Source organism: Herpailurus yagouaroundi, unplaced genomic scaffold, assembly GCF_014898765.1.
Source record: "Herpailurus yagouaroundi ecotype Mexico unplaced genomic scaffold, PumYag 160, whole genome shotgun sequence".
Classification (NCBI taxonomy): Eukaryota; Metazoa; Chordata; class Mammalia; order Carnivora; family Felidae; genus Herpailurus; species Herpailurus yagouaroundi.
The window spans coordinates 28,043,211-28,069,552 of record NW_024412401.1 but is presented as its reverse complement, the minus strand read 5'-3'; the positions used below and the strand labels follow the sequence as shown (position 1 = coordinate 28,069,552).

Sequence of the window (26,342 nt, the reverse complement as noted above, 5' to 3'; positions counted from 1 at the left end):
TCCAGTGTCATTAACTTCTACATCCTGATTTGAATATTCTTCTTTGAACATTTCTAGGGATTTTTCATTGAATCCTTCATATCCCCAAACTTAGCATATGTATCCTCCAAGTTCTTCATTGAATCATCTCTTAATTTTTCTTATCTTCTTTATATTTTTATGATTTTATGAGTCTTTCTTTGTATTCTTCTTTGCTCCATTTTAAAAATTATTTGATTCTTTGAGGCCCCCTGTCACTCATAGATTTGGTATCAGATTGCTAAAATTGTTTTATCGAACGTGCTTTTGAATTTTATCCAAGGCCTACTTGCCTTTCTTTGCCTTTGCATCCTTCTTTGCATCCTTTTTATCCTTCTTTGCATCCTTCTTTGCATCAGGAGATTCTGTGTCAGTATCTTTCTTGGCATCTTTCTTGCCATCTTTCTTGGCATTCTTCTTGGCATCTTTCTTGGCATCATCTTTTGATTCAATATCTGTCCCACTAGGCTTTTCATCTTTCTTCTCTTTTTTACTCACCTTTCTCTTTGCATCTTTCTTGGATTCTTTCTTGTCTTTTGACTCATCATCTTTTTCTCCCGGTTTCTTTGAATCTTTTTTCCCATCCTTATCCTTCTTGGCACCCTTCTTTTCATCTTCAGATTCTATACTTGATTCTTTGCTCTTCTTTGAATCTTTCTTATCTTTCTTGGCATCTTTCTTTGAATTCTTTTTTTCACCTTCAGATTCTGTACCTGACTCCTTGCCCTTTTTTGAATCTTTCTTTTCTTTCTTGGCATCTTTCTTCTCACCTTCAGATTCTATACCTGACTCCTTGTCCTTTGAATCTTTCTTTTCTTTCTTGGCACCTTTCTTGGCATCTTTCTTTTCACCTTCAGATTCTGTACCTGACTCCTTACCCTTCTTTGAATCTTTTCTTTCTTTTTTGGTATCTTTTTTTGCACCTTTTTGTTCCTCTTCAGATTCTGTAGCTGACTCCTTACCCTTCTTTGTATGTTTCTTCTCTTTTTTGACATCTGTTTTTGCAACATCTTTTTCACCTTTAGTTCCTGTTTCTATATCCTTATCTTTCTTTGACTCCTTCCTAGTTATTAGTGGCCCCTTTGAAACTGTGGATTCTGATTCTGATTCTGATTTGTCTTTCTTGTCTGCTGTCTTGTGTTCTTTATCTTTCTTACCTCTTGCTGGAGATACAGGTTTGTGTACATCTGCTACTTTAGCAACCTCCTTGGGGTGATGGGTTGGTTTATGTTGGGGCCATATCCTGGCAGCTAAATAATCAGATGGTCTTTCAGAAATTCTCATTAAAGAACTGTGCATCCATAACGGTCGTTTAGGACCTTCTCTTAATTTCTCTTCATCATATTTCTGAAATATTGGTTAGAATAATGATGAACAACTTGTGTGCAAGTTACACAGCCTTTATTACCAGATATCAAATACATTTTAACTTCAACCATTAAAAGATTTTAGATTTTGATAAGTGGATACATTGTAGATCTCATAGTTTATTTTGCTTTTCCAATTTCATTCTTTTTATGACTAATTGATATTCATGTATTATTGTGGGCCTTATTTCAATTTAGAGGATCTTCATAATTCCCTCAAGATATTATGTTAAAATTGGTAGAGACCTCCACTGACTAATGACATATCAGAATTTCTGATTTCACAATCAGGGAGGCTTTTTTTTCCTCAGTGTTCTGGAGAATTCTTAAAATATTCTGCCCACTCTCCATTACTAGGCTAACTCAGAAACTATTCTCTAATAGTTTCATGTTCAGGCATATCCTATTCTCTATTATCACATTGAAGGTCTCTGGAATTTGGATTGCTACATGTGGTTAAAAGTACAAGCCTAAAACTGCTACTGTTTGGCAAGGTATAAATTGATATTTTTCAGATAGGAAACTACAATGAGAAAATATGTAACATTCAGTGCAAGTAAATTTGTGCAGAATGGTACATTTTATTTTCAACTCCTAACCAAGTATTTGTAAAATCTTAATTGCAAAAAAAGCAAACTTTGCAAGTAATGATAACAAATAATGGAAAAATAAATTGAATAAAGAAAGAAAGGAAAAGCAAAGAGTGTGAGATTACAGAATAAGCTAGGATCACTACTGATTAGAAACACTCCCTAAAACAAACAAGAGTTGATACATTTATCTTGTGAAAGTTTTTTTTTTTTAACATTTCATATCCCATGATGACTCCACACACATTAAGAAATATTTATCTTCAAGTATTCAGAATACTGAATTCTACATTGAAGAAGTATTAAAACTTCATCAGGGTATAATATAACCCCACAACTTTAATGAGGGAGTTTCTCTAGCCAGGGAACATTTTCTGAATGTTCTTATTAACTGCAGTATTAGGATCCTCAGATTTTTGTGCTTCTTGAACACACATTTTTATAGTGTTGTGTTACTAAAGAAATAATATGAAATAAGAGGCCAATTTTTATACAGTGAAATGAAAATAAAATATATCTACTTTTGTCAAGTAGTAGAGTTTGAATTACCTTTAACTGTGCTGTCCAATATGGTATATAAGCCTCAAGAGAAATGAATTGAATTGAGATGTAAAATTCAATTCCTCAGTTGGACTAGCCTCTCAAAATGAATATTCAATAGCTAAATTGGAATGCAAAGACATAAATATTTCCATCATCACAGAAATCCCATTGGTCAGCACTGATCTGTAAAACACACAACTATACATGATTTCACAAGTTTATCACTAGTAAGATTATATGATCTTTTCAATACTCACAGGAGCTGTATTGTCTCGTAGTTGAGATGGTTTTGATCTCTTTTTTTTTCCTGGCCGTGGTGGTTTGGGAAATACCAGGGCAAAGTGTTGCTGATTCCATGATTTTTTGCTTAATTCACTGACTAAAATAAGAAAATATTTAACAAACATTTTAGAGTAAGTAGAATTTCATCAGAACTAAAACGGCAGTAAGATAATAGACCTCATGAATAAACAAATGATATGAATTATGGCTTCATTTATTTTATTAATATTTGGAATTCTCTGCTATCAGTACATGAAAATAAAGATTTATTTTTCTATTTTGATCAGTTTTACAGATAGTCATTGTAAAACTAATATAGTCTGTGATATAAATGCAAAGAAACATCTTTACTGCTTTCTTATAATCTTTCTGTCTCTCCAGGTCTGGATTCTTGCTATAGATTCTTTAGGTTAGAATAAATTCTATTGAGATCAGAAAATATGGTAACTACTTCTGTAGCCTCCAAAGTACTTAGCACAGTACTTGTTATAAAATATTTCGTAAATATATGATTGAATCTAAATGCTACTGCTTAAGATTCCTTTAGTTAGTATTTTTCCAAGTTACAAGAGTAAATGTTGTGCACTTAATAACAGCATTGTTGTTATTGGGTGATGGGTATTAAGGAGGGCATTTGTTTTGACGAGCACTGGGTATTATAAATAAGTGATGAACCACTTAATTCTACTCCTGAAACCAATATTACACTATATGTTAACCAACTAGAATTTAAATAAAAATTTGAAAAAAATGTAAGTGGCATATTAATGAAAAAATCTAACAAATTAAGAGTACCTATAGAATTGTGACTGTGAGGGTAAAGTTACCTGGAAACTATAAGAGAATGGTTTAGAGACATTTAGGGTACAAATGAAACTAGTGAGAGATTTTCACTGCATTTAAACACGTGCAGTAGTAGTACTTTGTGTAAGAGAAAATATACTTTTCCCATGAGTCTCCTGAAAACAGGATCGATGAGAAAATATACAGAATGAAAGAGATATTTAAGGTCACTATATGAGGGAAAATCATTTGATATATGAAGGCCTTCAACATCAGATTGTTGGGTTTTTGGCCTATTATCAGGGGGATATAGTCTAGCAGGAATGTAGTACAAGTCATTGTGGATATTGGTGAGTTGTTTATCCAGTTTCTAGACTACTTTTCAACTGTAAGATTATCTGATTTTTTATTTCTAACATGTATGATTTCTAACATAACACCTTTATGTTGCTAAACCTATTTGCTTAAACTTTGTTTGATTTAAAAACAAAATATCTTAGAAAGTGTTTGCTGAGTCCATGAGTAAGGTGCCTTATAAGTAAAAGGGTTTATTTTTAATAATATTCTGTAAGAGCTCTTGCTTTATCCCTTTGAATAGAGGATAATAATCACTTATCCTTAAAATAATCATAATCCTAAAATTAATCATGTTTCAAAAGTAAATATTCTTTCTTACCTGGAATGTAATTATCATATGTTCCAAAGTTTATTTTTTGGCTATTAAAATAAGAGGGAAAGTTTTTAATTAATTTATATATAATCACTCTAATGATCACTATTATGTGTAAGCACTTGCCATCACCAACTAGAGAAATATTTTGCATTCTCAGATCTCTACTATTATGTAAGATTACTTCACTCTAGAAGAAACAGAAATGAGTACATGTGTGTCTTTTGCACAAACTTTAACATAACTAAAACAAAGTAGATAAAAAACAGTTTAGAAAGTTACCAAATTGCCATATCTGAAATATAAACTTTAAAAAAGAATTGTGACATCATAGTTGAATTATTTTTCTCTGTCTCATGCTCCAGATTCACTTGCAATTGAATTTTAGCAAATATGTCACTTTAAAAGCATTACTTAAGCAAAATCAGATCCTCAAAATATTCTCAGAACTTAAGCAAATCTGAACCATTCAATGACATACTTATATGTGTGTGAATGTGTATGTGTGTCAGTGTGCACCATAAGTATCGATACGGATTTTTGTTTTAATTTTTGTTCATCAGGAATATCTGAGAAATCAAAACTATTTTGCAAAGTATTTTTCATTTAAAAGTTTCCATTTGTTTCAGTACTGTAGAGCATGTTTGCTCCCACAAAGGGGAATTTTATTATCTAATATTTGCATTGGAGGCATACATTAATATTTCATATAAAAAGGTTATTTTAGACATTTTTAAATGTTTGTTTAGTTTTGAGAGTGAGAGAGACAGAATTGGAGTAGGGGAGAAGAGAGAGAGAGAGATACAGACTCCAAAGCAGTCTTCAGGGTCTGAGCTGTCACCATAAAGCCTGATGTGGGGCTCGAAGTCACAAACAGTGAGATCATGACCTGAGCCCAAGTCAGATGCGCAACCCACTGAGCCCCCCAGGTACCCCTAAAAAATGTTATTTTACAGCATCTCATTGCATTACAAAAATAAAGCCATTGTTGATCGTGTGTGAGTTTGGGGCTTACAGACATGCATAAACACACACACACACACACACACACACACACACACACACACACATATACAGGATCTTACTTATTTTGACATTATATAAATATTAAGAATTAAGTACATAGTAAAATTAAAAAAAAATGGTGAGTAAACAAAAAGCAGAACCAGATCCATAAACAGAACTAACTAATGGTTTGTGGGGGAAAGCAAAATGGGTGAAGGGGAGTGGGAATACAGGCTTCCAGTTGTGGAATGACTAAGTCACTAGAATAAAAGAGAATAAAAGACACAGTATAGGGAATATAGGCAATGATACTGTAATAATGTTTTATGGTGACAAATGGTAGCTACACTTGGGATGAACACAGCATAATGAATAGAGAAGTCTAATGTACACCTTAAATTAATGTAACATTGCATGTCAACTGTACTCAAAAAAATTGAAAAATAAAGTACATTAAAGTAAGTATCTTGATATTTTTATTTAGGCTCTATTTCCTAGCACAAAACTTGGCACATTTTTGTCACTCTATAAAAATGTAAATGATTTTAATTGAATAAAATTTAGGATGTATTAACCAATAAGTTATCTGGTTTAGTTTTTTTTTAAGCTTTTACTTAAATTCCAGTTAACATACAGTGTAATATTAGTTTCATGGTTACAATATAGTGCTATCACACTTCCATACGTCACTCAGTGCTCATCACAACAACTGCACTCCTTAATTCCGATCACCTATTTAACCTACTTCACCACCCATCTCCCCCTGGTAACCATCAGTTTGTTCTCTGTAATTAAGAGTCTGTTTCTTGGTTTACCTCTCTTTTTCTTTAACCTTTGTTCATTTGTTTCTTAATTTCACATATGAGTGAAATCATATGGTATTCGTTTTTCTCTGACTCATTTCGCTTAACATAATACTCTGTAGCTCTATCCACACACAGTTGGGTTTTGTTGCTGGTGATGGTTTTTCTTTTTAACTGAGGACATGCATTAAAATCACTTGTCCTGTTGTATCTGAATCTCTAAGTCTGGATCTGGCTAATCTGAATCTCTAGGATTGGATCTAGCCAATGTATGTTAATATATTGCTGAAGAAATTTTGATGTTCACCTATGGTTATGAACATCTCTGTTTTAAATACTCTGAAAGAGGAAATATTTCAGATTCATGAAACAATATTAAATTTGTGATTTAAAATGTACATAGGCATGATCCATTTATTCCTTGTATAATTTCTATAGTTCTTTAATCAACAAGTAATTGAATTAGAAATCAAAGTCACTATATAGAAAATATACAATTTTTTTAAAAAATCGTTCTTCTAAATAACCTATCATCAAATCACAGTGCACATTTATGAAAAGAAACAACAATAACATAGTATCAAAAATTGTGAACTACAGTTCAAAAAGGAGAATTTATAATTTTAATGACTGGTATTAGAAAAAAAGTTTAAAACAGTGTTTTAAATCCCTGCTTTAATATTAGGAAAATATGAAAAATAAATGAATAAAATTAGGAAAATATCAAACTAAGTTCAAAGTTAGAGGGAGTAAATAATAAAGCTATAAGCCAGAAACAAAGTGAACACAAAATTAAAGAAAATTAAAAAATCCAAAATTCGTTTTTTTTAATTATTAAAATTGATTAACTCTTAGACTGATAAAATAAAGAGAAAATACAAATTACCAATATCAGGATTGATGCAAGTTTTTTAACTACGTAGATTTTAAAGGATAATGGGAAATATTATTTATAATTTTATGGCAAAAAGTTCAGCAGCTTAAATGATATAGATGAGCTCCTTGTAAAACTAATTTAGCAAAACACATGATTAAATAATAAATATGTGAATGGGCACCATAATAAGTAAATTGAATCCATTATCAAAAACCTTCCAAGAAAGGAAAGCACAGACCTAAATTCAGATCTTAAAAAAAATTTAGGAAAAATACTAACTCTACACAAGGTTTTGAGAAGCAAGAGGTAGGGGAAAGAAGTTTCAACTCATTTTTGACACGAATATAAATAATTCTGACACTAAAACTTCTCAAAGAAGTTTTGAGAAGTTATGAGAAATGAGTATATAGACTAATATCTTGCACTAACACAGACACAAAACTTCCTTAGCAATTTGTTAACCAGTTACTGAACAATATATAGAATGGCAAATACATCATGGTCATTGAAATTTACTTTCTGGAATATAAGTTTGGTTTAACATGTATGAATCAACCCAGGCAGTCACTCCAAATAACAAATAAGAAAATTCATCTAATAATTTCATGATATATAGAAGATTTTTTTTTAATATTTACTTTTGAGAGAGAGAGAGTACAAATGGGGTAGGGGCAGAGAGAGAGAGCACAGCCGGGTAGGGGCACAGAGAGAGAGAGAGTTCTCTGTGACTCGGATGCTTAACCAATTGAGCCACCCAGGCGTCCCGCAAAAGAATTTTTGAAAAAAATTATATCAATTCATAATTTAAAACTCTGAGAAAAATAGAAATAGAAGACACCTTCCTCAAATGGATAAAATGTCTCCGGACAATACTCATTTCTAAAATCAGTTGTGGATGTTGACTGTCTTTCCTCTAGAAACCAGAAATAAGGCAAAGATGCTCACTCTTTCTAATCAACCGTGCAATCCAGACTATTTTGTTCCATAAGACAATGAAACATTAAGATTGGAAAGGAAGAAGTAAAATTGTCTTTGTTCACAGAAGACGTGCTTGAGTGGACTATCCAGTAACATCTACAAAAAGAATGATTTAGGGAGGGGCACCTGGGTGACTCAGTCAAACATCCACTTTTGGTTGATTCTTGGTTTCCACTCAGGTCATGATTTCACAGTTCCTGAGTTCAAGCCCTGTGTTGAGCTCTATGCTGACAAGGCAGAGCTTGCTTGGGATTCTCTCTCTCTCTCTCTCTCTCTCTCTCTCTCTCTCTCTCTCTCTCCCCTTCCCCTGTTTGTGCTCTCTTTCTCTCTCTCAAAATAAATAAATTGGGGCACGTGGGTGGCTCAGTTGGTTAAGCATCTGACTTCGGCCCAGATCATGACCTCATGGTTCTTGAGTTCGAGCCTTGCATCAGGCTTTGTGCTGAAGGCTCAGAGCCTGAAGCCTGCTTCAGATTCTGTGTCTCTCTCTCTCTCTGCCCCTCCCCTGCTCACCCACTGTCTTTCAAAAATGAAGAAACATTTAAAGAAATTTTTTAAATAATATAAATAAATAAAAATAAATAAACTTAAAAAATTATTTAGAGCTGTTAAGTGAATGTAATAAGATTGTATGATATAGGCTCTAATTACATAAGTTATGAAATCTTGCCATTTGTAACAACGTGGATGGAGCTAGAATGTATTCTAAGCAAAGAAAGTCAGAGAAAGTCAAATACCATATGATTTCACTCATATGGAATTTAAGAAACAAAACAGATGAACATGGGGAAAGGAAGGAAAAATAAGAAGAAAAAAAAACAAAGAGGCAAACCATAAGAGACTCTTAAATACAGAGAACAAACTGAAGGTTGCTGGAGAGGTGTTGGGTGGGGGGATCGCCAAGATGGATGATGGGCATCAAGGAGGGCACTTGTTGGGATGAGCACTGGGTGTTACATGTAAATGATGAGTCACTAAATTATTCTCCTGAAGCCATTAATACACTATATGTTAACTAACTTGGATTTAAATAACATTTTTTTAAAAATTACATATTTTTAAATATAACTGGAAAAATTTAAAAATATAAATTTAAGAACACAGTATAATTTGCAATACCATAAAAAAACTACTTAGAGGTAAATTTATTGAAATATGTGCAAGAAAACTAAGGGGCGTTTGGGTAGCTCAGTTAAGTGTCTGACTTTGGCTCAGGTCATGATCTCATAGTTTACAAGTTCAAGTCTTGGATCAGGCTCTTTGCTGTCAGCATATAGCCCGCTCGAGATCCTCTGTCCCCCTTTCTGCCTGCCCCTCCCCTGCTCATGCTTGCTCTTGGTCGCTTGCTCTTTGTCTCAAAAATAAACATTAAAAGGGGTGCTTCAGTGGCTCAGTTAATTAAGTGTCTAACTTTGGCTCAGATCATGATCTCACAGTCTATGAGATTATTGGGCTCTGTGTGAATTTTTGAGGAAAATTATATATATATATATATATATATATATATATACACACACACACATACACACACACACGCATATGTATAAACCTATATTTTTATTCATATACATAATATATATTTTCTGATTCGCAGACATCCTTTGTACTTTATACCTACCAAAACAACTAAAATTAAAGGCTAATGACATAACAGCAAAGGTGTAGAGTATCTGACATGTTCAGCATTGGTGGTAGGTGTAAAATAGTACAGTCACTTTGGAAAACCACTTGATGTTTGTAAAATAAAGTTAAACATATGTGTGCTGTATGTATGATTCAGCATTTCCACTGTACCTTACCCAGGAGACGTTCACAAAAAGACTTGGATAAAATGTGTATAGCAGCTTTATTCATAATAACCCAAAACTAAAGTAACTCAAATGTCTATCAGCAGAATGGAAAAACTAAGTGTGGTATATTCATGTAATGGAATACTGCTCTGCAATGTAAAGGAATGTACCGTTGATATATGCAACATGAATGAATCAAAAAGAAATTATACTGAAAGAAAAAATCCAGAAACACAAAAGTATATACTGTATGATCTAATTTGTATGAATTTCAAGCATAGGCAAGGCTCTCCATGGTAATTTAACAGCCTGTTGTGGGGGAGGGGCAGAGTGGTTGATTAGAAAGTGACACAATGTAACTTAATGGTGTTGAAAATTCTTAACGTTTCTTAAGGTTGGTTAGGTTAGGGTTAGTGACAAATAAGTTTAGTTCTCTTTCATTTTCACTGGGAAGATTTTATAGGACCCCAAAATAGCCATGATCTTAATACTCTAGTTCTCACTTCCTGTGTAAATTTACATATGCCATAAGCAATTCAATAAATTTAACCTGTTGGGAATAGATAGCATTTTTCTACTTTTTTGCCTAAATCTGGTCCTGCTGGTAATAGCATCTCTCCCTTTACCTCTCTGGGACATCAAGAAATTTTCTAGACCAGGATGCAGTTAGATTCCATTTTTAAAGTTTTTATTAAACCACACACACACACACACAGTCAACATATTTTTTTTTATATTTTCTATTTTGAAACAATTGGTTAATTCATAAAAAATGCAACAAGTCAAAAAGGTTGTTCTGTCTTGATATACCTAGTTTTTGAATTAAGATCTCTGGCTATATATATATATGGAAACATAATAACTAGTACTTCATCTTAACCATGGTGCAATGGAAAACAGGTGCCCCAAAAACCTGCCTTCACTTCAGGTGTAGTGCACACATTTAATCATTTCAAAATCAGTCTCAGTGTCTCTGAGCTTTTTTTTCCCTTAATCTCAAGATTCCTTTTAATTTTTTTTATTTGAGTATAGTTGGCACACAGTGTTACACTAATTTCAGGTGTGTAGCATAGTGATTGGACGCGTTTATATGTTATGCTTTGCTCACAGCAAGTGTAGCTGCCATCTGTCACCATACAACACTATTACAGTGTCATTGACTGTATTCCATATGCTGTGCCTTTTATTCTATGACTTATTTCTTCCATTACTTGAAATCTGTATGTCCCCTTCTCCTTCATACATTTTGCCCATCCCCACAATCCTCCTCCCCTCTGTCAACCATCACTTTGTTCTCTGTATTTATAGGTCTGATTCTTCATTTTGTGTTAGATTCCACATATGTGTGAGCTTTAAGTAAAGAAGGTGCCCATTGTTAGCATTGTGGAATGTCATGCATTCATGAGTTAGAAAGGGAAACTGGGTTTGGGTTTTCCTAAATAAAAAAATTGAGATCCCAAAGTAGGAGACATGGGGATCTTTATTTTTTATGACAAAAATCTATTTTTATATTACCACTGGAAATAAGTTGTTTTTTCCTTAAAAGGAGTAAACGTGTAACTGTATTTGTAGGACTTTTTTTTCTTAGTCTTAAAATTTTTAATCTTTGTATACAATAAACCTGCCCTTACTCTTACCTTTAACTGTATCTCTGGTATATCTTTGAAATGTATAATAAATTCAAAGAATAAGGGCTCTCAATAATGTTATACCTACTTTATTTTGATTTGAAATGGCTACAGACAATCATTATATGTGAGTTTCATAACATATCCTGTTGGCTGACTTTGGATTTTTGTATTCTGCATCAGATATATGACAAATAAAGCCATAAAGTACTTGGCAGAAAGTTTTCCAGGGACAGACTGGGTCTGAGTCACTCTTGTATTTGCTCTAGAGGTCTCTTTTTTAAGGCAAAACTCAACTGTCACATGGTTATTGTCTTGGTGAAAGATGACTCTAGGTATAGTATGGTGAAATTCGCTGTCTTTTTTTTTTAACATTATCTAGAGTAGTGTTTCTCAACCTGGGTTTATTATTAATGCCTTGCCTGCAGTGGACATTTGCAACGTCTGAGATATTTTTATCACAATTGTGTGTATCTTTTGGTTTGGGGGGGGGGGGGGGATGTACACACAGTGCTGATAGTGGCATCTAGTGGGTAGAGACCAGGGATGCTGCTAGCTACTTACGCTGCAGAGTACCTCCCTGCCCCCTGCCCAGTCCTCCAATAAGTAGTTATCCTCCCTAATAAGTCAATAGTGTTAAGATTCTTATACCTTGTTCTATATCAAGGTGAATTCCGAGGCAAGTTGGTAGGAGAGGACCTTATTAATGCAACTCGAGGGATGAAAAAAATGTATAGTCAATATGGGTTCCAAAAGTTAATACTGGAAGTTTAAGAAGTTCACATTTTAGATAGCCCCATTCTTTGTGAAAACCTCTCTTACTTCCTTCAGTAACCTTAGGTCTATTCAGTATTAGAAATGGAAGGATTGGGTTGACTGATACAACCTGAGTTGGAGGAAAAGGCAGGAAGAGGAGAAACATTTGAATGGTGCTGTTGAGGTTTTGATGAACAAGGGTATTAAAGAGGAATAAGTGGGGAGGGGGAAAACTGAACTGAAAGGAGAAAATTTCTTCTATCAACTATAAGTTGATAGCCATGACACAGAAATGTAAGTCCAGAATTAAGGTCCTGTCATAGAATTCAGAGGAAAAAGCACAATATTATTTTCTGCATCTCAAATTCTCTTGTAACTGAATTGAAAGTTGCCATTTGAACCCAAAGAAATATAAGATTTTGTTATTAAGGACTTGTATGTGTGCTTCATTAGCTAACAATGAGGCCATTTGATTATGAATTGAACCACACGTTCCTTCTATGATACATGAGAGTTTTAGGATTATACCAGAAAACAACATAAAGAAATAGTCATAGAACCAAAAATAAGTTTTTAACTCTTTGTGTGAAGTTCTCTGAAAGTCATGCAGTGCTCATAATAGTAATGCCATCAATATTTTATTGTGCTTCAACATTTTAAAGTAACTATTATACAGTGTAATTCTGTCATGTTACATGCTAAAGTACAATTTGCTTTGTAATCATCAGCAAGTCCCTCACCCTTTAATTATTACACATACGTTGAGCCCTTTTACTGATGGTAGTCCTTTATGATTGCATTATAAGGGAGTAGGCACTAGGGACTTTTAAAGCCCATTTTGTTTATCTTCAAGAGTTGTATTTTATTTTTCTTCAAAAGTACTGTCCAAAGTAAAAACCAGTTACATTCTATTTCATAGTTCATACTTTCACCTTTGTTCCAAGTCTACATAGTTAAAAGGCTTACATAATTGAAGGTCTTATTTCCCTATCTCATTATAACACAACATAAATTAAGCGTAAGGAAGCTACTATCGTCAAACTTCCCATGTCTGCATAATCTGCTTTTCATTGCAAAGTATTTTTGCCTACTCAGTATTTCTCAAGGGGAATAGAGTTAGTATTTAATTGATCTTCTTTCTGTTGGGATGCCCCACTTATTACCAAAGGTTTAGCATCCTTGATACACGCCCTCTAAAAGTCAGTAGACTCCTCAGTCACTGTGACATTAAAAAAACAAACAAACAAACAAACAAACAAAACAAGGGGCGCCTGGGTGGCTCAATCGGTTGAGTGTCTGACTCTTGATTTCTGCTCCAGTCACGATCTCACAGTTCATGAGTTTGAGCCCCACATCGAGCTCTGTGCTGACAGTGAGGAGCCTGCTTGGGAGTCTCTCTCTTCCTCTCTCAGTGCCACTCTCTCTCTCAAAAATAAAGTTTAAAACAAAACAGAAAACAAAAACAAAACAAAACAAAATTCCCAGAGATTTCCAAATAGGCTCCAAGAGGTGAAAGTTCCCTGAATGAGAACCATGAAACATTTTATTCTGTATGTTACAAAATACAGTATGATAAAAAAAAATGAAGTAAGGATCACATTCAAAAAGATTTATCCAAAACTATGCATATATTTCACTGAAATGAATGAATTAGTTAAGTCTTGGATCAAAACAGCCTATGATGTTGCTTGAGAATGTATGTGCTAAACACATACTCTCTTGTTTATAATGAATAATAATGGACATCTCTTTATACTAAAGAGAATAAATATAAAGCTAACTAGAGCATTTCAGTTATTTTAAAATATAAAATTTGACAAGAGGACTTACAATCTTGGTACAGACATTTCCACCACCTATGATTTGCCAGGACTTAAGTAAGCACTGTAAGTTCAAATTAATGATGTTGAGAGGTGACATCATAAAGAGGCCAAGAGCACTTGGAGTTAAAGGGGAAAACAAAAGCAATCACTTTAACTTGTATTTTATATTTTCTAATATTCAGTCTAAGATTTGTGTTTTCTTTCACTCATTATTACTGACAGACTACAACTGATGGTTTAAAAATAACCAGTTGGTTTTACGTCTTATAAAATTCTTGTTTCAGTTTTTCATGTAATTTTAATTTATTGACTAATAAGACAAAAAGATGAATCTGAGTATCTATTAAAATAAATTGTAATCCTAACTTCCTTGATATTCATGTGTCTTTTGTTAAATTCTTTGTATAACTTTGTGCCGTTTACCTTTTCCCATCTTAAACACACGGGTTGCTCATAGATACAAGATTTTAAAGAAGGCTAGGTGCTTACTAAAATTTGAATTTAGGAGCATGTCAGTAGCTCAGTCGGTTTAGCATCTGGCTCTTGATTTCAACTCATGTCATGATCTCACAGTTCATGATCATTGGACTCTGCTCTGGCAGTGCAGAGCCTGCTTGGGATTCTCTCTCTGTCTCTCTTTCTACCCCTTCCCTCCTCTCTCTCTCTCTCTCTCTCTCTCTCTCTCTCTCTCTCTCTCAAAATAAATAAACTTAATTTTTTTTAAATTATCAAGTTACTGATAGATCTCAGGTCATTTTTACTATACCCGCCCTCCACCCCACTAACAGATGAATGCAAATACAAGTAGTATTTGAACATGCTGCCATTATCTTGCTCCTTTTAGAGAAATTCAGCTGATTTTTTTTCCCCTTAAGGAATAGTTTGATTAAACTTCAGCTACTGTAGGAGATCAGTTACAAAAATCTCAGTGGTTTTAACTCAGTGAAACTTACTATCTTATGTCTCAGACCATGGTAAGCTCTAGGGTGGTTGAGGTAGGAGGTTTCCATAACAAGATTTAAATTTTTTTAATGTTTATTTTTGAGAGAGAGAGAGTGAGCACACAAGGGAGGGGCAGAGAGAAAGGGAGACACAGAATCCAAAGCAGGCTCCAGGCTCCGAGCTGTCAGCACAAAGCCTGACGTGGGGCTCAAACCCACAAACTGCAAGATCATAACCTGAGCTGAAGTCTGGCGCTTAACTGACTGAGCCACCCGGGTGCTCCTCCAAAACAATGTTTAGTAATTCAGGTTTCTCTGATTTAATGGCTTCATTATCCACTAACTTAACACTATTAATGCTGTTGGTTTTTTGCAAAGTGATGATTAGCAAAGTATGATTTCTGAATCCACAGTATTTTGTTAAGACTTTATAATAAATACCTGGTTTGTGAAAGTAGGTATACCCATTGCATTTCTTCTGTCAGCATGTAGTAAGGTCCAGATCATTACTGGGCAGCCAACAATACTTGCCTTCTGCACCATGACCTCTTGAATTAATCTCTCAGTCATTTTAACTGTATGTAATCTTTTAAGATCTCAGAGAGCTAATGATCTTTTTATTCTAAGTTTGTATTAATTTTCTATTGCTGTATAACAAATTATCACAAACTTAGTGTTATAATAGAAAACATAATCTCATAATTCTGGGGGCACCTGGGTGGCCCATTTGACTAAGCTTCTGACTTCAGCTCAGTTCATGATCTCGTGGTTCATGAGTTTGAACTGTCAGCTCAGAGCCTGGAGCCTGCTTCAGATCCTGTGTCTCCCTCTCTCTCTCTGCTCCTCCCCTGCTCATGCTCGCTCTCTCTCACTCTCTCAAAAAATAAACATTAAAAAAATTTTATAATCTCATATTCTGTAGTTCACAAATCTCAGGTTCATTTGGTTCCTCTGCTCAGTGTCTCACTGGCTGAAGTCAGTTTGTTGACTAGTCTCTTATCTGGAGGCTCTGAGAAACAATCTATTTCCAAGCAACATTCCACTTGCAGAATTCAGTTCCTTGTGGCTGGTTCTGATGTCTGTGTTTTCTTGTGTGTTATCACTGTCTGCTACTTTTTGCTCCTAGAAGGTGCCTACATTCCTTCTCAGATAACCCCCTCCCTCTTCAAACCAGCAGTGTTTCAAATCCTTCTCCTAGTTCATATCTGTGTTCTTTTTCTCCCTTCGTCCACTGTTACCAGATGAGGAAAATTTTGTTTTCTAAACAGCTCATTGGGTACATTAGGCTCCTGTAGATATCTCTCTGAAGGTCGCCTGTCCCTCATAGCAGATCATAACCATGGGGATAATATCTCTTCATAGTCACAAGTCCCACCTGTGCTCAAAATGAAAGGTCATTGGGGGTCATTCTTCACATTCTGCCTATGGCTTCACATAAAGCCAAAATTAGACTAAAGTCTTACTGTATTTGAGGCTTATGAGAAATATATCAGCCTGATATACATTATTTTTATGTCCTAAGATTTTGCCAATGTCTATCCAGCAGCACTATGATTATATACAAGCATTTTGTTGTTTTTTAAAAGGCCATTCAGCTTAGTAAGTATGTCTTTAAATATAAATATTGTATTTAAAAACTATGTGTAAAATAAAAATATAAAAGTATAAATAGATAATATATTTTAAGTGTTTTATAGGTTATAAAATAATTTGTGTATATTAACTCATTTTTTCTTATAATAATACAGTATGAAGTGGGTACAGTTGGTCCTTGATATTTACAGCTATTTCCTAACATTTTATAATAGATTACCAATTTAAAAGTATGGTTATATAATTTTTCCCATTAAAGATAGATCATTAGATAGATAGATAGATTGATTATTCAAGCTTGTGCTGGTTTCAAAGTTCACAGAATTATGTATACAATATATATATGTGATTATTAACTTATTTATATATCCATGTATCATCAACTTATTTATTTCTCTCTGTGTTGCTTAAAAGATTTAAGACACCTAACAAGGGTATTATAAATGTAGAAATAAAATTATTAAATATAATTTAAGCTATTTGTATTGTATAATAGTTTGTATCATTATTGTAAAGATTAACCACAAAATTATATAAATATCTAAAGTTTTTTTTATTTTTAAATGTAACTAAAATGTTAAGTGATCAGCATGATAAAATATTGTAAAATGAACAAAGTTTTTAACAATGTTCTCAGTTACAAGTGGATTATTACTGGTAGCCTATGATCTATTCAAATTGTTAACCTTATGCCCTCCCCAAAAGTGACCACAATTATCTTAACTATTATACTATTAATTTGTTTTTGAAATCCTATAATAGTATGTAATATGTATTTTCTTTAATGTGGTTTCTTTCAATATACACTTTTATATTCATCCATCTAGTTGCATATGTTTGCAGTTCATAATTTTTCTGTATGTGTACTTATTTGTGTATTATAGCATTATATTTATATAACATTTTTTATATATTCTTAAATTGATGAATTTATTTTACATCTAATGTTTAACTATTTTTAATTATTTTATTATGGCCAATTTTTCATATGTATTTTGGCAGACATGATCATATGTGTATGTTGATATATAACATTTATAAAAGTATTTGATGGTGGGGTTTAATGATGCTCAACTTTAGACAAAACCAAATAATTTTCCAAAGTATCTGTATCACTGGTGGTGTATGAGAGAGATCTCTTGTTCATCCCTGTCCTCTCAACAGTGGTTTTTATGAATTATTTTAATTTTAGCTAGTTTGAAGTTATGTGATTGTGTATCACTGTTGTTTTAAATTACATTTTCCTGGGGCGCCTGGGTGGCACAGTCGGTTAAGTCTCCGACTTCAGCCAGGTCACGATCTCGCGGTCTGTGAGTTCCAGCCCCGCGTCAGGCTCTGGGCTGATGGCTCAGAGCCTGGAGCCTGCTTCCGATTCTGTGTCTCCCTCTCTCTCTGCCCCTCCCCCGTTCATGCTCTGTCTCTCTCTGTCCCAAAAATAAAATAAAACGTTGAAAAAAAAAAAAAGACATTAAATTACATTTTCCTGATTATTAATGATTAGGAACACTGGTGAAAGAGCAGGTATAGGGAAAACAACAACAACAACACATAACCTACCAAAGGAGAAAAAGAAGAATTATAGCAAACTTTTCATAAAAAAATTACATAAGCCATAGATGTATTAAAAGCAAAAGAGAAATTCATATAACATATTGAAATAATAATTAGAATGTTTGCCTGGGTGGTTCAGTCGATTAAGCCTCTTGATTTTGGTTCAGGTCATGACCTCACTGTTTGCAGGATCAAACCCCGCATCAGCACAGAACCTGCTTGGGATTCTCTCTCTCAACATCTCTTTCTGCCCCTTCCCTGCTGCTGCTCACCCTCTGTCTAAAATAAAATAAACATTAAAAAAATTAAGAAGAAATAACAACTAGAAGCTGGAATGACTATTAACTTTGTACAAAGTAGGTATCAGACCAAGAAATATAACCAAGGATCATATTTCCTAGAATATTGCATAGGGGCACCTGAGTGGCACAGTCAGTTAAGCATCTTTTTTATGGCTGAGTAATATTCCAATGTGTGTGTGTGTGTGTGTCCCCTAAATCTTTTTTATCCATTCATCTATTGATGGACACTTGGATTGCTTTCATACTTTGGCTATTGTAAATAATTCGTTAATAAACATGGATGCATATATCTTTTGGAATTAGTGTTTTTCATTTTCATTGAGTAAATACCCTGCATTGGAATTACTGGATCATATAGTAATTCTATTTTTACACTGTTATCCGCAGTGGATGCAACAGTTTGCATTGCTACTAACTGTGCATGACTGTTCCTTTTCCTCTACATCCTTACCAACACTTGTTGTTTCTTGTGTTTTTGATTTTAGCCATTCTGACTGGTGTGAGGCGATAGCTCATTGTGGCTTTGATTTGCATTTCTCTGAGGAGAGGTGATATTGAGCATGTTTTCCTGTTTGATAACCATCTGTATGTCTTCTTTGGAGACATGCCTGTTCATATCTTCTGCCCAGTTTTTAAAATGGGATTATTTGCTTTTGGTGTTGAGTTGCAAAAAATTCTCCATATACTTTGGATACTAACCCTTTATCAGATATATCATTTTCAAATATCTTGTCCCATTTAGTAGCTTGTCTTCTTATTTTGTTGATTTTCTTTTTGCTGTGCAGAAACTTAATTTTGATGTAGTCGCATTCTTTTATTCTTACTTTTATATCCCTTGCCTCAGGAGACCTATGTAGAAAAGTGTTGCTATTGCCAAAATACTACTTATGCTCTCTTCTAGGACTTTTATGATTTCAGGTCTCACATTTAGGTCTTTAATCCTTTTTGAGTTTATTTTTGGATATGCAGAAAGCGGTCCAGTTTCATTCTTTTGCATGTACCTGTCCAGTTTTCCCAGCATGATTTATTGAAGAGACTCTTTTTCCCATTGGATATTCTTGCATCCTTTGTCAAAGATTAATTGACCATGTATGGTGGATTTATTTCTGGACTCTGTTCCATGATTTATATTTTCCTTGTGCCAGTACCATACTGTTTTGGTTATAGCAGCTTTGTAGTATATATTAAAATCTAGGATTGTGATACGTCCAGCTTAGTACTTCTTTTTCAAGACTGTGTTGGCTATTCAGAGTCTTCTATAGTTTCATACACATTTAAGAATTTTCTAGTTCTGTGAAAAATGCTGTGGACATTTTGATAGGGATTGCATTATATCTGTATATTGCTTTGGGTAGTATGGACATTATAACATTTGTTCTTCCAATCCAGGAGCATGGAATACCATCCCATTTGTGTCATCTTCAGTTTCTTTCATCACTGTTTTATAGTTTTCAGAATACAGATCTTTTACCTCCTTGGTTATGCTTATTCCTAGGTATTTTATTATTTTTGGTGCATTTGCAAATAGGGTTGTTTTATTAATTTCTATTTCTGTTGTTTCATTATTAAGTGTATAGGAATGCATTAGATTTCTGTATATTGATTTTGTATCCTGTGACCCTACTGAATTCATTGATGAGTTCTAGTAGTTTTTTGGTGGAGTCGTTGGGTTTTTTTATATTTAGTGTTATGTCATCCACAAATAGTGAATGTTTTACTTCTTCCTTACCAATTTGAATGCCTTTTATTTCTTTTCATTATGTGATTGCTGTGGCTAGGACTTCTAGTACTATGTTGAATAAAAATGGTAAGAGTTGACATTCTTGTCTTATTCCTGACCCAAGAGGAAAAGCTCGCAGTATTTCACCATTAAGTATGATGTTAACTATGGGTTTTTGTTTGTTTTATTTTAATATTTACTTATTTATTTTGGAGAGAGAGAGCACACACATGAGTGGGGGAGGGACAGAAAGAGGAAGAGAGAAACCCAAACAGCTCTGCACTGTCAGCACAGGGACCTAGATGGGGCTTGATCTCCTGAACCATAAGACCTGAGCCAAAATATTCAGTCCAATATGAGGTGCTTTGAGGGCTTAGTCAGCTAAGCGTCCTATTCCTGAGTTTAGCTCAGGTAATGATCTCATGGTTTGTGAGATCCAGCCCTGCATTGGGCTCTGTGCTGACAGTGCAGAACCTGCTTTGGATTCTCTCTCTCTCTGCCCCTCTTCCACTCATGAGAGCTCTCTGTCTCTCAAAATAAATAAATAAGCCTTTAAAATATTCAGTCCGAACAATAGGAGAATATTTATTTCAGGTTTTTAGGTAAGTGTATGCAGCTTTCTCCAAAATAAAGCATATCATCAACCATAAAAAGATCTTGAAAATATACATCATGCAAAGTATGTTCATGGGCCATAATGGAATTAAACTAGAAAATAATAAGAAAATATCCAGAAAGTCACCAGCTATTTAGAGATTAAACAAAATTCTTCTAGGGGCACCTTGGGTGGCTCAGTCCATTAAGCATCCAACTCTTGATTTCAGCTCAGGTCATGATGTCAAGGTTTGTGAGTTTGAGCCCTGCGTCGGGCTCTGTACTGATAGTATGGGGCCTGCTTAGGATTCTTTCCCCTCTCTCACTCTCTTTCTCTGTCTCTCAAATAAATAAATAAACATTAAAAAAACCCACAAAATTCTTCAAATAGCACAGGTATCAAGAAAAGTCAAGTGAATATATAAGTTTGCTTAACTTTTTATTTTAACTCATTTTTGAATTGCCAATAAATTGTAAAATAATATATTGTCACATTTATCCAAATCCCCCTGATGTTAACAACTTGTATCCTAACCAAAACTTACATTAACATCATTCACAACGAGCAAAACTATGAAATTAGGCTCATCAATATTTTTTCTTTCTCTGGCTCTAAAATCAAATACTTCTCTAAACCCTGGTCCCTTATATAAAAACCAAGATATTAACAGATATTTACTGCCAGCTGTTGGTTTTGCATATCTGTTTTTTTGAAGATGTTCCACAGATATGTCAAATTCAAGAAGTTAAAACAGAAGAAAAAAGTCTTCCCCTTATCCAGAAAGTATTACTTCTTTTCAGGTTAAAATATTCTTTCTCATGGGGCACCTGGGTGGCTCAGTCAGTTGAGCATCCAACTTCGGCTCAGGTCATGATCTTGTGGTCTGTGAGTTTGAGCCCTGCGTTGGGCTCTGTGCTGACAACTCAGAGCCTAGAGCCTGCTTCAGATTCTGTGTATCCTCCTCTCTCTGCGCTTCCCCTGCTCACACTGTGTCTCTATCTCTCTCAAAAATAAACATTAAAAAAATTAAAAAATAAAGAATAAAATACTCTTTCTCAATATCAAATTAAAACTTATGTTAGAAAGCAATTTAAAAATACAAAAATACACATAATAGAATTTGTTCTTTTAACTCAGTTCACAGAGATAACAGCTTTGAAATCACAATATAGTGTTTATACCACAAAAGAAGTGTAAAATTATAATCAATAGATTTTAAATGATGGAATATCATTTATTCCACACAATTACTTATTAAATTGAGATGGTAATATGAATACAGATTTATATATTTTCTGGACTTATCATTATCTTGAAACCCATTTATGATCAAAATAAAATGAAAATTGAATTGCTCAATAAAAATGGTGGGAATAGGTTGAAAACACATAGGAGCCAAGCTGAAAGATCTTCCAACAGCAAAATCTGGAACAATTTGAAAACAAAATAATATGTGTGTTGGACTGTAATCCGTGAAATAGTGTAAATATCCATGAGTTCATAAATAGTTGTATAAATAAATTAAGGGAGAGAAAAGAGACAACTCATCCTTAGAGAATAAATCCAGTAATAAACGCAGAAGCATCGAAGGACCTAGGAAATGTCATTAGAATATGACATGAATAATTAAGTCTATTATTTAAATTTGAATTTAAAACACTGAATAGAAAAATCACCACTATAGAAATGTAGTTGTTATATTGCATACAAACAAGTGACTCAGTCAGATGGCAAATTAGAATGGCAAATGTTAAACCATTTTGATACAACAGCTTTTCAAATGTGATACTTTAATCATTTATCTGCCTATATTTTAGACCTCTATATTCTTGTGTATATTTGTGAAATCATCTTAAATCCTGTATATGTATATTTAATATTTTGTTGTTACAAAACTGTTCACATTTTTGTTTTTGCTTCTCAAAAGAAATCAATGAATTTAGAAGACTCTGGGTCACGAACAGAAATAACAAAATTTTCTATATATTTTTTTCAATTTGGTCTTGTAAGAGTGTTTTGAAAGGTCAGTGACAATTTGATCAAACTAAACTCATGGGAGAGAGATCTTAAACCAAACTTGCCGTTAGGCCAGAGGTTCAGGGCTGATGGAGCTCCAGCATATATGTGTGTGGGTGTGGGTGTATGTCTGTGTGCCTGTATGCATATGTGTGTGTGAGTGTACGTGCATGTATGTACACACATAGTTCTCCAAAGAGCTTGCAGGAATAGGGTGAGAGGGGTAGGGATGAGAAAAATCAGAGTCAGCTCTTGGATCAGAAAAAGTCTAGAGCAACTTGGCCCTGGGCAGGAATGCTTGCTGGGCCAACTCAACTTGATATACAAGTTATAGATTAATTTATATGGCATGTGGGCTTACAGCTGTATTCTTGTCGTAGCCCCAGCAGATGTTAGAGGAGAGTATAATCTGAATCACAATTTTTGCAACTTTAGTCAGATCTTTTTTCACACTAACTTTTGTTATTATGTAGTCTTTTTCTTATCTATTGCATTATGTCATGCCTTGATCTACTATGAACCTATAAACTATGTGCAGTAGCAGAGTAAGAGAATAATAATGTCCAACGGTAATTATATCAATGTAGATAAAGGTATCAATTTGGCATAGTTCACCAGAGTTCACAGAAAAGAGTTAAAAATTTAATTAAGAATATAAATAGAGAATATCTGTAAAGACACATGAAAACTATGCATTATACATGTATATAAAGGATCTTAACATTTAGTGTGAAAGGATTAGACGTAAACAACTCTATGTATTGATACTGTTGTGCATGGATGTTTTCAGTTAATATCCATCACATATTCCCATGTGTAATTCATTAGCAACTATTCATATCTCTTTAGTCATTAGACATTTGAAATCATTTTTCTCCTGCCCACTGTAGACAAATCAGGTAAACAGTTTCTCTTATTTAATGATACTCTATCAATTTATAGCAACCCACATTCTTCAATTTACTGTGAGGGAATTAGAAAGAAAAAGAGATGATTTTGCAAATGCTATCTAAACCACTTTTTCAGAGCTATGCTCACCAGTGTCATGTCCTGGGATCTCATGGTTCCTGCATATATATCAACTAATCAACACTAGAAAGTTTCTTTAAGATAAAAAAGGTCTTGGTACCAGGGATAATGCGCAGGACTTAAGTTTTCCTCTTAAACTCCAAACTGCCAGATAAACTCAAATATTAAATGTAGATTCTAGCACATATATGTAAATATATCTAATAAAGGTGATTATAAAACTGCAAAAGACATAAAAGGCAGACTACAGGATAGGAAAAGATATTTGCAAATGAAATATCTGATGAAGGGTTAGTATCCAAAATATATAAAGAACTTATGAAACAACACCCCAAAAACAAATAATCCAATTAAAAAATGGGCAGAAGACATGAATAGACATTTTTCCAAAGAAGATGTAGAGATAGCCAACAGATGTATGAAACGTTGCTCAATATCATTCATCATCAGGGAAATACAAATGAAAACTACAATGAGATATCACCTTACACCAGTCAGAATGGCTAAAATCAACACAAGAAACAATAGGTGTTGGTGAGTATGTAGTAAAAGGGGAGCCACACTGTTGGTGGGAATGCAAACTGGTGCAGTCATTCTGTGAAACAGGATGGAGGTTCCTCAGAAAAGTTAAAAATACAACTACCCAGCAATTGCACTAGGTATTTACCCAAAGGATACAAAAACACTAATTCAGAGGGATACATGCACCCTGATGTTTATAACAGCGTTATCTACAATAACCAAATTGTGGAAACAGCCCAAGTGTCCATCGACTGATGAATGAGTAAAGAAGTAGCATATATACAAAATGGAATATTAGTGATGACAAAGAATGAAATCTTGCAATTTGCAATGACATGGATGGAACTAGAAAGTATTAAGCTGAGTGAGTCAGAGAAGGACAAATACCATATGATTTGTCTCATGTGGAATTTAAGAAACAAAACAAATGAACAAAAGGGAAAAAAGGAAGAATGAGAAAGGCAAACCAGGAAACAGGCTTTTAACTCTAGAGAACAAACTAATGGTTACCAACAGGGAGATGGGTGGGAGGATGAGTGAAATAGGTGATGGGGATTAAAGCACCCTTGTTGTGATGAGCACCAGGTGTGGTACGAAAGTGTTGAATCACTATATTGTACACCTGAAACTAATATTACACTATGTTAACCAACTGAAAGTTAAAAACTTAAAACTGAAAAGACAAATGTAATGAGAATACTACAAAAAATGCAGAATTTACCTAGGGATAAAATTACTTCCCAGAGAAAGTGAAGATCCATTACAGATTAAAGTAAGATTGAATTATCTACTGATTAATGATGTCTCTTAACATAAACCAAAATTGTGAGTGCAAAAAAATTAGATCTTTCTAATACTATTATTGGTTTACAAAATATCTTATCCAAATAGATCTATATGGTGGCTGTTATTTTCCTTATTTTTTCCCTTGAGTTTAGGGCTTCTTTTTCAAATTACTAGAATCTTGACGCATATCTGTCTGGGTCCTGTGAGACAGAACTCCCAATAATTTCTTATAAAGCTATCTAGGCTTCTATCGGAAATCTGTATATTTCTATTTATAAAGCTTTCTTTTGGTAAAAATATCTATTTATGGGTTATAAAAAGTTTCTTTGGGGGCGCCTGGGTGGCACAGTGGGTTGAGCGTCCGACTTCAGCCAGGTCACGATCTCGCGGTCCGTGAGTTTGAGCCCCGCGTCGGGCTCTGGGCTGATGGCTCAGGGCCTGGAGCCTGTTTCCGATTCTGTGTCTCCCTCTCTCTCTGCCCCTCCCCCGTTCATGCTCTGTCTCTCTCTGTCCCAAAAATAAATAAACGTTGAAAAAAAAATTTAAAAAGTTTCTTTGGTGTCAAGCACAACTATGTGTTCATTTAAATATATTTAATATATCTATGTATTGAGAAGTTATTAGAGATTTTTTTGTCATGTGCTCAGTTTACTGCCTGCCATGGTTTGTGCATTTCTGAAGGTGTCTGTGGATTTGAAGGCAGACCTTTACTTAACTATTGAAGTAACATCTGAATTTCCACATCAAATATGAACATGTAAATATGCGGGGATTATCAGTGAGTTGAAACTGAAGTATTCTTCTGTTTCATATAATGGCTGATGCAAAACAAACTTCATAGCTTTTTATATATTTGTGAATCATCAGTAACTCTATCTTTAAAATATGAAGATACCTCAGATCCATTTAGAAACTACCTGACATTGGTCTACAGGGACTATGGAAATTTAACAAGTGGCATCTCTGTGACCCTCAAGAATTTCCTTTCTTTAAGCTGATGTCACCCATTCAGGAAGCATCAGGAGCGGTCTGCCTCGTACCTGCTGCCTGGAAGAAAATAAATGATTAAAAATATTTTTTGAATAAATTAATAATTAGAAATCAAATAAACTATTGAATAAGAGATCAAGTAAATAAGTGCCACAGTCTTTACCATTGTCTTTCTTGAAAACACAACTTAGAATTTAAAAGAGGCAGTTTGGGCTTATCACCCCCTTGTCCAAATGTCTGCAAAGTTAAGTGTCAAAGTAGTCTCATAAAACATATGTGTATTAATAAAGTTAGATCGAGTGTTTTCAGGCCTGATGAATTTTGACATATTGAAGAAATCAAGTTATTGCCATAGAAAAAGTGATTTCCAAAATACTGATTAAC

General features: G+C 34.0%; 1 protein-coding gene across 1 annotated transcript; it reads right to left on the bottom strand.

Moving 5' to 3' along the window:
* Positions 1-6: 6 nt before the first annotated feature.
* Positions 7-14,003, bottom strand: CYLC2 (cylicin 2). The gene is made up of 4 exons (XM_040481221.1): positions 13,921-14,003; positions 4,260-4,300; positions 2,776-2,897; positions 7-1,365 (listed from the first exon to the last, which is right to left on the bottom strand). Exons 1-4 carry the CDS (start codon positions 13,935-13,937, stop codon positions 304-306), a joined length of 1,242 nt encoding a protein of 413 aa, XP_040337155.1. The 5' UTR covers positions 13,938-14,003; the 3' UTR covers positions 7-303.
* Between the last annotated feature and the right edge of the window lie 12,339 nt (positions 14,004-26,342).

Excerpts from the sequence above, each read along its gene's own strand:
- CYLC2 (XM_040481221.1), bottom strand. Across the intron at positions 2,898-4,259 it reads ATATGATAATTACATTCCAG|TCAGTGAATTAAGCAAAAAA; the intron begins GTAAGAAAGAAT and ends TTCTTATTTTAG. Across the intron at positions 1,366-2,775 it reads TACGAGACAATACAGCTCCT|AAATATGATGAAGAGAAATT; the intron begins GTGAGTATTGAA and ends CCAATATTTCAG.